The sequence below is a fragment of the Pan paniscus genome, chromosome 7 (genome assembly GCF_029289425.2).
Source record: "Pan paniscus chromosome 7, NHGRI_mPanPan1-v2.0_pri, whole genome shotgun sequence".
In the NCBI taxonomy this organism is placed as follows: Eukaryota; Metazoa; Chordata; class Mammalia; order Primates; family Hominidae; genus Pan; species Pan paniscus.
This window is the reverse complement of record NC_073256.2, coordinates 85,469,338-85,482,073: the sequence shown is the minus strand read 5'-3', so window position 1 is coordinate 85,482,073 and position 12,736 is coordinate 85,469,338. Positions and strand designations below refer to the sequence as shown.

General features: G+C 39.3%; 1 protein-coding gene across 2 annotated transcripts in view; it reads left to right on the top strand.

The window, feature by feature from the left end:
- Nucleotides 1-12,736, top strand: part of SLCO5A1 (solute carrier organic anion transporter family member 5A1) — a 160,863-nt gene that overhangs the window by 82,447 nt on the left and 65,680 nt on the right. The window contains exon 4 of one of the 2 annotated variants that reach the window (XM_003831340.7): nt 12,568-12,732. The exons of the other annotated variant lie outside the window; for it this stretch is intronic. Within the exon in view, the coding sequence (XP_003831388.1) occupies nt 12,568-12,732 (165 nt within the window). The remainder of the gene's footprint in view (nt 1-12,567; nt 12,733-12,736) is intronic. 2 annotated transcript variants of the gene reach the window in all.

Below are 12,736 nucleotides of genomic sequence, written 5' to 3'. Positions count from 1 at the left end.
AAATGTATTAAAGGCCATAAAAAGAGAACAGGTGCAAAGGTGTGGAGTTTCAAGGCTGCAGAAGGAGCATCCAGTTGAGGGATCAGGAAAAGTTATATGGAGGAGGTGGCATTTGAGATGAACCTTGAAAGACTGGGAGGATTTCAGTATGTGGAGGCGGGTGTCAGGAATGTTCAGGCACAGAGAGCAAAGGCCAGAAAACTGGGACTGTGTAGATGTATTTGAAAGTGCTGAACAAGCGTTTTGTGGTTGGTCTGTTGGATATATGTGGCAGAGGCCTGGGAGATGAGGTTGGGAAGGTCAAGCAGGGCACATGGTGGAGAGTGTGAGTTCTAGTGTGAGTTCTTCGATTTCTTTTCTAACGGGGAATGGGGAGGTTTGAGTCAGTGTTTGGTAGCACTCAAAGAGGTAGATTAGGGAGGAGGAGGAGCAGATTGTCAGGAAGGGGCGCAGGTAGACAGCTGCAGACAGAGCCCAGTGAAGAGGTTTCGACTAGTAGAGAAGGAAAGGACAGCAGCCTGCTAAACTGGCCCTGCTGCTTCGACCCTTGCCCCCTTTCTACCTGCCTTCCCTTCAGCAGCCAGAAATGTTAAAATGCCACTCCTTTGCTCAAAGCTCTGTGGTCTCCCAGCTCATTCATAGAAAAGTCCACTCCTTTATGACCTATGATTTAACCCCTGGTTACCTCTTCGACTTTATCTCCTTTCAGTCCCACTTGTTAATTGTGTGTTCTGCTTCAGCCCCACTGGGCTCATTGTTGGTCCTCAAACGTGCCAGACAGTCTCACCCCAGGACTTTTACACTTGCCACGCTTGTGCTGGGAATGTTCTCTCACTTCCCTCAGTGCACTTCTCACATGGCCCCTTTTCAGTGAGGCCTTCCTTAGCCACCCTGTTAAAAATCTCTGACCTCTCCTTCAAGGCTTCTTACCTCCATCCTGCCTTTAGTGTTCTCCTTAGCACCCATCACTCACTCACCTACCATGGATTTTACTTACTTATTTATTGTCTCCCCAATGAGAAAGTAAGCTCCATGAAGACAGGAATTTTTTTTTTGTCCATTACATTTCCTGCTAAGTTTACACCACCTAGTAGGTACATAGTAAATATTTGATTAATGAATTATTGAATGAGAAAAAGAGGTCATTTCTTTTTCTTTTTCTTTTTTTTTGAGACTGTCTCGCTTTGTCTCACTCTGTCTTGCTCTGGAGTGCAGTGGCGTGATCTCTGCTCACTGCAACCTCCGCCTCCCAGGCTCAAGTGATTCTCCTACCTCAGCCTCCTGAGTAGTTGGGATTACAGGCACCCGCCCCCACACCTGGCTAATTTTTGTATTTTTAGTAAAGATGGGGCTTCACCATGTTGGCCAGGCTGGTCTTGAACTCCTGACCTCAGATGATCCATTGCCTCGGCCTCCCAAAATGTTGGGATTACAGGTGTGAGCCACTGTGCCCGGTGAAGCAGGTCATTTCTTTAGGGTGTGACAACTGATATGGGAATGATGGAGAGAGATACCAGAGGTGATTATAGGGTTTGAACCTCAGATAATGGGGAGAGGAACTAGTTGAGAGAAGCAGAAGGAATAGATTCTGAACTTGAGCTGCCTAAGAACACCCAGAACCATTGCATATGCTCCTTTGCTAGGTGTTTTGGAACAAGTGTAGTATGAATGTGTTCAGGTCAGTTTTTGACGCAGCCAAGAGGGATCACTAAAAGCTACATGCCTGGGCCCTGTGCTCTTAGTCTTCTTGCATACTGCCTTTGCTAAATAGCACTTTAATTTTGTGTTTGCAGTTTTATTGAAAGCTGCTGCTTGAATTCCCCATATTTGCCATAGGATGGTTGCTCAGTGCCCTTTATATAAAACCCCTTTCTTTGGATCAATGGTTCTCAAACCCAGCCTACATCAGCATCACCACAAACGCTCCCTAAAACCCAGGTCTTTAGGCCACAGTCCACAGTCTCCGATTCAGTAGGTCTGGAGTGCGGCCTGAGAATTAGCGTTTTTTAACAATTTCCCAGATGATACTGAAGCTGTTGGTCCAGGAACTGCACTGTGAAAACCACAGCTCCAGAACATAGTTAGGAAAAACTTTGTTTTCCAGGAAGAAATTAGAATGTTTCTGTGTTTCTGATAATGATGATTATACAGCTTTTTGCTTTGATGGCCAGGAAAGTCAGAGTCAAATCTAAAACCCAGGAAAAGTCTTATGGCCACATTTAATTCTTTCTCCCAGTTTGGATGCTCTGCTCTATTTATGTTTTCTGTGTATCGAATTATTTGTTTCTTTCCTGTCTATTATTTTATTGTATGTATGATTTCTGGTAGTAAGCCACATCTTTAGATTTGGACTTGCAGCTTAGGAGGTGAAAGGTAAATGGTAACAGTCCAGGCAGAGAATCCCTGAAAAAGAAAACTCTTTCTTTATACTCAGCAAAATAACTGTGGGGTGACTCATCAAAGTAGCATCTCCTTAGAAAGATAAGTGAACATACTCATGAGTGCTGATTTAAACAAGCAAGGTAGTACTGTGGCCAGGAGCCGCTAATGATGTATTTTAGGCCCTGGCAGCCATGTGTACCCCCTTGTCGTAGGCAAGTGTCTCAGGCTCAATGTGCTAAGCTGCGAGGTGACTGTGGCGTGCTAGTGTCATCTAGCTCCTGTCTTTTCCAGGCAAGCAGCAAATGCCATTTGCTGGTGTGTTTTGGAGGGGAGGGAGGACTTAGAGTACCTTCATGGGGCCTTATGATTGGGAAACCCGTGGGGTCATTTCTTTCAAAGAAAATGAGCAGGAAATGAGGGCACATAGGTCCTGTGTTGGCCGTGTTGCATATGATAAGCAGTCTTGCTTTTGCTTTTACAGAAAACCCTGACTAAAAATAGTTTGATTCTTCTGGATAACAGGCATGGAAAAGTTGTATCTGCCAAATGCTCAAGAACATACAGGATCATGCGAGATTCACAGGCCATAAAAGTTACTAAGGTTTTCACTGCAGGACGATCATATGTTTTCACCAGCTTTTTGATGCACCAGAAGGCTTTAAAGAATAAAAATGATAGGAACTGCAAGATTAGAGATAATGGAACATTTAAATACAGTCATCCCTTGGTATCCACGGGGGATTGGTTCCAGAACTCCTTGGTGGATACCAAAATCCACGATGCTCAAGTCTCTGATATAAAAATGGTGCAGTATTTGCATATAAGCTACGCACATCCTCTGGTATACTTTAAATCATCTCTTGTTACTTATAATACCTAATACAATGTTAATGCTATGTAAATAGTTGTTATATGGTCTTGATTAGGGAATAAGGACAAGAAAAAAGTCTGATGTGTTCAATACAGATGCACCCATTCATTTTTTTTTTCTGAGTATTTTCAATCTGTGGTTGGTTGAATCCATGGATGCAGAATCCATGGATGCAGAATCCATGGATATAGAGGACCAACTGCACTTTAAGTACTCATAAAAGGAGAGGATCAAGAAGTTTCATGAGATGTTAAAGGCTGTTCAATAATTTGCACCCGTGGGATTTTAACTTATAGAGATGTCTGAGTGATGATATGACGAGGTTAATACCGCTGGTAGAATAAATTACTTACACTTCCTAAGAGAAGGGGGCGTGCCTTGCCATGCAGGGCCGCAGGGGGAGCATCAGGTTGGTCAGGAGGCAGAATCGGAGCAAGGCCAGAGTCTAGGCCATAGCCTTTTTTGGGATCTCCTTGGGAAAGAGCTTAGGATTGGCTAGTTTGAATAATGTCCATAGGCTATGGGCTATAAGGATGATCTCCAGCTGTCTGGTACCTGACCCTGGGCAATTTAGGACAGGTGAAGTGTGTGAGTTAGATAAGGAGGTGGTTGGGGCTACCAACTTGGGATTGGTTGGTTTGCTTATGAAAGGTATGCTTGCAGTGGCAGCTGAGCCCAATGCTATCTCTAAGAAGTGGCTATAGCCCGGGAGGGCAGTCTCTCACTGGCCGGCAAGCTTTTTAAGAAGTCAAAGCATTATAAAATATAGAAATTTACAAACATGATTAATATAGAAGCTTATGTGTTCTAGCTGGAGTATCTGCTCACTAGCCTCCTTCAGCCATAATTATCACGTGGTGTTCCCTCTGTCTTTCTTTATTACACCACTTTTCTTCCTCCCCCTTGAGGAGGCCTTTCCTATGCCCTCAAGGCAAAGGCCTTGGTACTGCCCATGTGCTTTGCAAAGCACCCTGTATTTTGGCAGTATCACATTATTTTAAAATTTATCAATAAAAATCCCCATCTTTTATATAACTATGACCTTCTACTCTGGTTGCTTTCATCTTCACTCTTGGTCTCTGTGCCCAATGTGAATTTTATGCCTTGTTTGACTTTAGTCCCTTTAAGCTGCCTTTATCTGCTTGTTCAATCACTCTTCTCTCAAAATGTACTTTTATATAAGAAATGGGTGTTATTTAAGACTTTTAGGAAAGGACTAGATGGGTTTCCAAATGGAACCCAATAATTTAATTATTGAGATAAATGCCTGGCAATATCTATCCTAAGGAAATTTCTTTTTTTATTTTTCTTTCTTTTTCACAAATATCTTTATTGGACAATCACTACAGGACTAAGAACTCAGGATTCATACATGAAAAGTTACAGACCTTGCCCTCAAAGGGAGGCAGAAAAGAAAGTAGACACAACATTAATATGTTAAGTCCTAAAATGGAGGTATGCACATTCTAAGGAGGTGGAAGCAAGAGGAGGAAGGAATCCATGTTGGCTGCCTGAGTCAGGGAGGACTTTCAGGGATGACACATTTCTGCATCCTTTTAAAATTGCAGCTTTTAAAACAAGATCCTAAAAGTAATACATGTTCAGGACAGAAAATTTAGAGAATAAAATAAAAGTGAATTCCAATCCCATTTCTGAAAATAAAATGCTTAACTTTTTTTAATAGTAAGAAAGTATTTATATTTTGAAACTAGATAGATGTGGTGGTTGCACAACATCGTGACTGTACTAAATTCCACTAACATTTTTACTTTAAAATAGTTAATTTTATATTCTGTGAATTTTGGCACAATAAATTATTTTTTTAAAAAGGTATGTATTTTAGTGGAATTTAAACATTAGGAAGATAAACTGCCTGGGCTACTAAATTTTAGATAAATGTTAGTATGTCTGGATATATCCATGTCAAAAATTATAAAAAGCATTAAGAGGGGCCAGTATGTTTGTTTGGTATTTAATACTCATAATTTATACCTGGGTAGAAATGTACATTTTGGGGTAATAAAATTTAGTCAACTGCTTCATAGTAATACTAACTTATCTATTTTGTATAATAATAAAACAAGCACTAGTCCTCATCCCACCCCCAGTTTAAATTTTAAAAAAAGATGTAAAAGGAACAAAATTAATAGCTTATGTTTACTTTTAGAAGGGCTCTTTAGAAGAACATAAAAGAAATGTTGGTGTGGATGCACAATGTCGGTGGGTAAAAACAAACACACAAACAACACATCCTGGGGAAGGAATTTTCTTGCAACCAGAAAAAAACCTAATCAGAAAATTAATGAAGGTTAAAAAAGATGGTGAAAAACTAATTAGCATACAGAAATTAGTATTCCTAATTATGACCTTGAATCTTGAAGAAAATGTCAGATTATGCTATGCATTCACTAGTATTATCAGTTAATACAACAAAAATATTTAAAGCTTTGTTGCTTAAAGAGGCAATCACTCAGAAATCTGAAAAATTAAGCATATCTCTTTCCCAGATACGCTGGATAAAGGACAATATTGTATATTTTCTGTTTCTCCTGTTAGTATTTTAATTCTTCTTTAATGGACATTTTAGTTTATAATCTTATCTGATGCCATTAAGGGTTCTTTAGCATTAAAGAACCATACTTTTAAAAGGAGCATAATTTTCTATTTTCAGTGAGTTCACCACTGTGGACCAACTTTCATCTTATGACTTAGCTTTCTTAGCTCTTAACCTGCTCCCCAGGAGGAAATTATGTCTCTTTGGAATGGACTCCATTTTTTCACAAGTATATGGCTATTGCTTTAGTACAAATTATTGCAGTGATATAATAAAGAATGTTAATAAATGCATTCCAAGTATATTTTTTGAGTGCCTCCTATAGGCCAGATGAATGCTGGGAGCTGAAGATGTACAGATACCCCAAGGTCCTGCAGTCATAGCTTTTATAGTCTCCTGAAAGGAACAGACAGGTAAACACATGCAGCTACCTAAGAATTGATGACTAGAGCTATGGACCAAGTACATGGGAGCACAGAGAGGGAGCCCCCTAGACTGTCTAGAGAAGCTGTGGATGCTTCCTACAGGGGCAGATGCCAATCCTGAAAGTTGATGGATGAGTTTGACATTTGCCAAGGAGATAGGTGGGGAATACCACAAATAGTACAGAGATGAAGAAGACCATGCCATGGATGAAGCTTGGGGCAGGGCAACCGTAGGACTACAGAGTGGAAGGGCAGGCAGCAGCCCGCTCTCACAGGCCTGGCGCACTCAGTGGTGTTCATGGTAGCTGGGTCTTCTTCTTATGCTTCTTATGCTTGGTCAATCCCTTTGTTGGCATATGTTTTTCAAATATATCATTAAAACAAAGTTTGTTTCAGTAATCTAACACAACAGCAAAAAGACATGATATAGATCCTTTCAGGTTGTAAAGAGCAGCAGCCAGTTCCAGCCACCTGAGATACTGGGGTTCTGGTGCAAGGCTCCGGGGGAGAGGAGAAGCCCCAGCGGCTGGGCCCCTGGCAGATAGGGATGTGCCCATTGCCATTGAGCTCCACAGTCACTCTGCAGACTCCACTGTGGCTCCAGGTTCAGTTTTTCTTACTTTTGTCTCTCACTCAAATCTTCATACTCCCTGCCTAATTAGCCCTTTATAGTCTCCAATGCAAACACTCCAAGGGAAACAAAGTCAAGGGGTTTTTGGCCAGTCTTTGCTCACATAGGGTGCCTTAGGCCTCTGGTGGCTGTTGGGTTGCCTGTAGATAGCACCTCTGAGTCCCGCCTCCTTCCCTGGTCCAATCAGCTCATTTGGTGATATCAGGTCCTATGGTAAAAACCTTGCAGCTTCTGTATAAGGAGCCACAGAGGATGGGTCTTTCAATGTGATGGGGACTTGCAGAGCCCTCTCCAGCCTGGGATATATTTCTTATCAAACTAAATAAACTTCGGGAAGTTTGTCTCTCTGCCCACTTGAAAAGATGATTGCACCTTTCAGGTTCGCTGAAGTTGGTGCTTGTTTAAGCTTTGCTCATCCAAATAAAGGCCTTTGTAGTACTAGTTATTCGGGAGGCTGATGTGGGAGGATTGCTTGAGCCCTGAGTTTGAGGCTGCAGTGAGCTATGATCACTTCATTGCATACTGGTCTGGGCGAAAGAGGGAGACCCTATCTAAAACAAACAAACAAACAAAAATAAAGACCTTCATCAAATACAGACTTTAAATTATGACTTATTTCACAAATGAGCATAAAATATTCACACATGCTGGAACCCACTTGGCTAATGGTCAAAAAATTACAAACATATCAATACCTTCTGCCTTATATCATGCTGTGATCAATAGGTTTGGAGAATAAATTACGGCCTCTGCCCTCAGTGAGACTGATCCAGTCTCTCCTAAACACCATCCCTTATCAGCTTCCACAAGAATCTGGTCACAGCCAAGCACAGTGGCTCACGCCTGTAATCCCAGCACTTTGGGAGGCCGAGGCGGGCAGATCACAAGGTCGGGAGATCGAGACCATCCTGGCTAACATGGTGAAACTCCGTCTCTGCTAAAAATATAAAACATTAGCCAGGCATGGTGGCAAGTGCCTGTGATCCCAGCTACTTGGGAGGCTGAGGCAGGAGAATCACTTGAACCCTGGGGGCAGAGGTTACAGTCAGCTGAGATCACGCCACTGCACTCCAGCCTGGGCAACAGAGCGAGACTCCGTCTCAAAAAAAAAAAAAAAAAAAAAAAGAATCCACTCACACCACCTATCTCAGATTTTCTGAATTTTGACCAAAGGCTTTGGAGGCCCCTGGGTGCACCAGATTTATTGCAGCATAGCTCTGTTGTGATTGGAGTGCAATTTAACACCAGGTCCGCGTGCACGTGATCATGGGGCCACCTATACTGTCATCGATGTGCACCTGGAAGGAGCAAATGATCTGCCAATGCTATTAACACTTCTTTTAAAAGTGATTTCAGAGTATAGACCACCTTAAATTATAACCTCTTGAATTTTAGTGCTTTGTGTTGAATTTTATTCCTACTTTACTACTGTTTAAGGCATCTCCTGGTTTTAGTGCCAGCCTGAATTTGTAAGATTTCCTAGCATTAAATGATCAAAAAATGATAATCACTATCATTATTTCATCATCTCTCCTTCATCATGCTTTTTACTGCATCTTTGGTTTTACAATGACACAGTTATAAATGACACCAAGAAACTGATCTAAAATATATTCTGTAGCATAAAAATTAAGTATTTGGTTGCAAATTTAGGAAGGTTTAACAACTTCTTTGCTAACTTAGTCTTCTAAATTTTGTGTTTTTGAAATAATTTTGAATTTACATGAAAGCTATAGAAATAGCACAGGGCACCAGTGTACCCTACATCCTGATTCCCCAATTGTTAACATTTCTGAGAAATTGAGGGTGTGGTACTCTACTGTCCCTAATACTTCAGTGTATGTCTCCTAAGTACAAGAACACTCTCCTATATAACCACAGGACAGCCATAAGAATCAGGCAATTCACATTGATCTGGTGCTACCATCTAAACCATAGGCCCCAGTCAAATTTGCTGATTATCCCAATAATGCCCATGATGTCCAAGATTCAATCCAGGATCACATGCGTTTAGTTTTTGTGCCCTTTAGTCTCCTTCAACCTAAATCAGTTACTCATCCTTTTTTGTTTCTCGTGACCTTGGTCTTTTAAAAAAGGTACAAGCAAGTAATTTTGTATATCCATTAACTTTGAATATCCTTCAGTTTGGATTTGGTGATATTTCCTGATTTATGCATGTTTGCAGGCACACCACTGAAATGATGCTATGCTCAGTACATAGGAGCAGAGACACATAGTGTTAATTTGCCCTGTCACTAGTAGGCTTTTATCACTGGGATAAGATAGTATTTGCCAGGTTCCTTCATTCTAAAGTTAATAAGTATAATGTATTATTAATCAATGAGTAATTAAAAAGAACTTTGTGGGGAAATATTTTGAGGCTATGTAAATACAGTTGACACCTATTATTTGTGGCAGCTATGTTCTATAAAGTCACTGTGAACACTGGATTAGCCTGGACTGAACTTCACTCCTACGGAGGGTACAGGGTTGGGTTCCTATTACAACATAATTCTCAACCAATCAATCAATACATGACCTCACTTTATGTATCTTTCTGTTTAAAGACTCCTTATTTAATATATAGGGTTGATTCATTATCATTGAACTTATGGTCAATTGCACTGTAACTCATGCCTGAAGGAAGCTTATCTAACACGAGTATTTTCTCCGTAAGGCACATCATAGTCTTTTGCACTTTAGGAACCCTAGACAGCCTTGAAGCACAAGGGATTTTAAACAATGAGATCACCAACAAAAAGTACAAAAATGCAAAGCATGTGAGACAATGTATTATGGAAAGGACACGAGTTTACAATATGAGAGCAGAAACAAGAAAGCAGAGTGTCACCTTTTTCCACCTCAGCTGGGAATGTGTGCATTGGACGACTCAAATTTTTCTCTGGTCTGCATGTGACTGTGAAAGTGCTGTGAGTGTTAATTTTTGGGGTTACAAATAAATTTTAGCAAGTAGATGTCTTTGCAAATATGGAATCTGTGAATAATAAAAACCGACTATATCTCATTCCTATTAGATTTCTGCTTACTGGTTTAGCATCTACAGAGGTCAAATTGTCCCAGATTGGGCTATTGAGAATCCTTCAAGCTGCCTTCTGTGTCCTTATGACATGTCCTCACCATTCCATGAGCACATTTTTGCTTTCTTGTTCAACAAGATTTTCTAGGCTTATCTTGTATTATCTCTGCTCCAGTTGTAAAGTTAGACATTTTTCCAGGGAACTCTTGTTCCTTTTAGTAGAAGATGGTTTTTAGAAATCAAGAATTGGGTGCTAGGTGGATGCATTCCTACCAGGGTGTCATTACTTCTAAGCCTTGTGAGCAGACGGAGAAGGACGTATATTTATACCCACATACAAACACACACACAGTCTATCATCCATGTATCTATCTTCCTCTAATCTATTTATCTATCTGTCTGTCTGAACCATGAATTCATACCAGTACCTCCAGTTCCAATCTGATGTAGAACGATCCCCCTTTCCATATTTGTAACTCTCTTCTTTGGCAGTTAGAAAACTGATTTCCATTATTTTCAATGTATTTATAACTTGCTAAGTCTCCTTTGATGTAAAAAATCACCCAGTCCCACCAACCAAAGGTACAACCCTGTATACTGTTCTTCCACCCCAACTCCTGGAGGGCTGTAGGCTGAAAGCTCAGCCCCAGTAAAGGAGAATGAGAAAGGTAGAAGAAAGGAACTTAGAGTCATTGAAGGTCTGAACTTCTGCTAATTCTTCTTAGATAACAGCAGACTTTTTCAATAAAAGAAGAGAGAACCATCATGCATGTTTTTAGTTACCCTTGAAATTAGAAGGCTATTTTATCATGCCAAATGACTATAGAAGAAAAACCCGTTCAATATAACCAGTATTTCTTAAAATAGTCATGTGATAGTATGTTACTTTCTTATGTTAAAAATTTATTTTATATTTCTCCCAGATGTTTAAGAGTCAACACATTGGCTTTTAATATGCTGCTAAACTTAATTTGAATCTTTAAATGTGGATAGGTAATCTTAACTTTCTAAGTTCTAAATTTTGGATATGACATTTTAATTTACAGTGTTTACAAGAGGCTGTAGGATGATTTTATGAAGCACTTTGATTATGTTTTTCTCTGGTGTGTTTATCCATGTCAAAAAATAAAGCATGCATCTTAATTTTTATTTTAAATTGTTAATTTAAACTTTAGAAATTAAATTAAAATATAGAACATTAAATTTAGTTTAAATTTTAAAATGATGATAGTGAGCAGTCTTAACTTTCTAAGTTTCAAATTTTGGTCAACAGGAGGCTATGAATTATAGCTTTAATAAAAGTTCTAGGCTAATTTTAATGAAATGACTTTATTATGTTGAAAGAGATAACCGTTCTGAGATGACTGTATTGCCAAAAATAATACAGCTTACCTTTTCTATGAAGATACATAAAGATTACATAAATGTACATTAATTCACAGAATATAAACCCTTAATTGTCTGGTGTTATATATTTCTCCCAGATGTTTAAGAGTCAACACATTGGCTTTTAATATGCTGCTAAGCTTAACTTGAATCTTTAAATGTTGATAGGTAATCTTAACTTTCTAAGTTCTAAATTTTGGATATGACATTTTAATTTACAGTGTTTACAAGAGGCTGTAGGATGAGTATGATTGAGAAGTATATAGTTGACCATATAAAATACATTGTTTTGGTTTGTTTGATTTTTAATTAAATAGAATTACACACATATATGTACATCTATTTTTGCAGCTTGCTTTACACATTAATACAAATATTCCTTGGAGTCCTTTTATGCCAGTACATACAGCTCTATTTCATTTTTAACTACTGTCTAGTTTTCCATTATATGGCTGTGCCATCATTTATTTAAACATTTCCCATTGATGGAAATGTAGATTCCCCCCTCCTACATTTTTGGTATTATAAATGATGCTCCAATGAAAATACTTGCACATATACCTTGAAGCACATAGATGGCAGGTTCTGTGAAATAAATGCCTACAGTCAAGGGTTAGGCTTTACTTTCTTTCTTGGAGGCAGCTCAGCAGGTGCTAAACCCCCACCTTTCAGCTCTCCTTCCTTTTTGGAGATCTTTGTTCCCCAATTCAAGCACCTCAGAGTGTCTGACCTGATGGCCGCATTCTTTTAGCTTTTTAAACTGTGGCTATTTCCTGTTTCATAATGAGACTTGACAACCAGAAGTATAACATCATGTAGATGCCCACAGAAGCAGAATAGCTACATAATAATATTACTTGGGAGAAGTGGAAATTGTAATTTAAGGCTGCATTGCAGGCACTTTACACATCTAGCGGACTTTAAGGCCTTAACAATAAATAGCATTGCTTTAATTACTGAAGAAATGCAAATAATTCTAACAGTTTTTGAAACAGGAACTATCAGTTGGGTACTGCTTGTAAGGATATTTGTGTATGGGTATGTTTTTAGGTACTTTACTTAATTTCCATATCCTGGTTGAAAGTTAAAAAAAAAAACAAACAAAACAAAATCTATTTAAAGAGGATGGTTTCTAATCGTCATCAGATCTTTCTATTTTTGTTCTTTGGTGGCAAATGTTGCTGAATGGCTATTTCCAGTTCATTTCAAAAGCAATTCAGTTTTATTTTGTTTTCCATCCATTGTTTATAACATTCATTTGTCATTTTTGTCATTTTGTAGACCTACCAAGAGCAGCTGTCAGGATCTTAAGCAACATGACATTCCTTTTTGTGAGTTTGTCATACACAGCTGAGAGTGCCATTGTAACTGCTTTCATTACCTTCATTCCCAAGTTCATCGAGTCACAGTTTGGTATCCCAGCCTCCAATGCCAGCATCTACACTGGTAA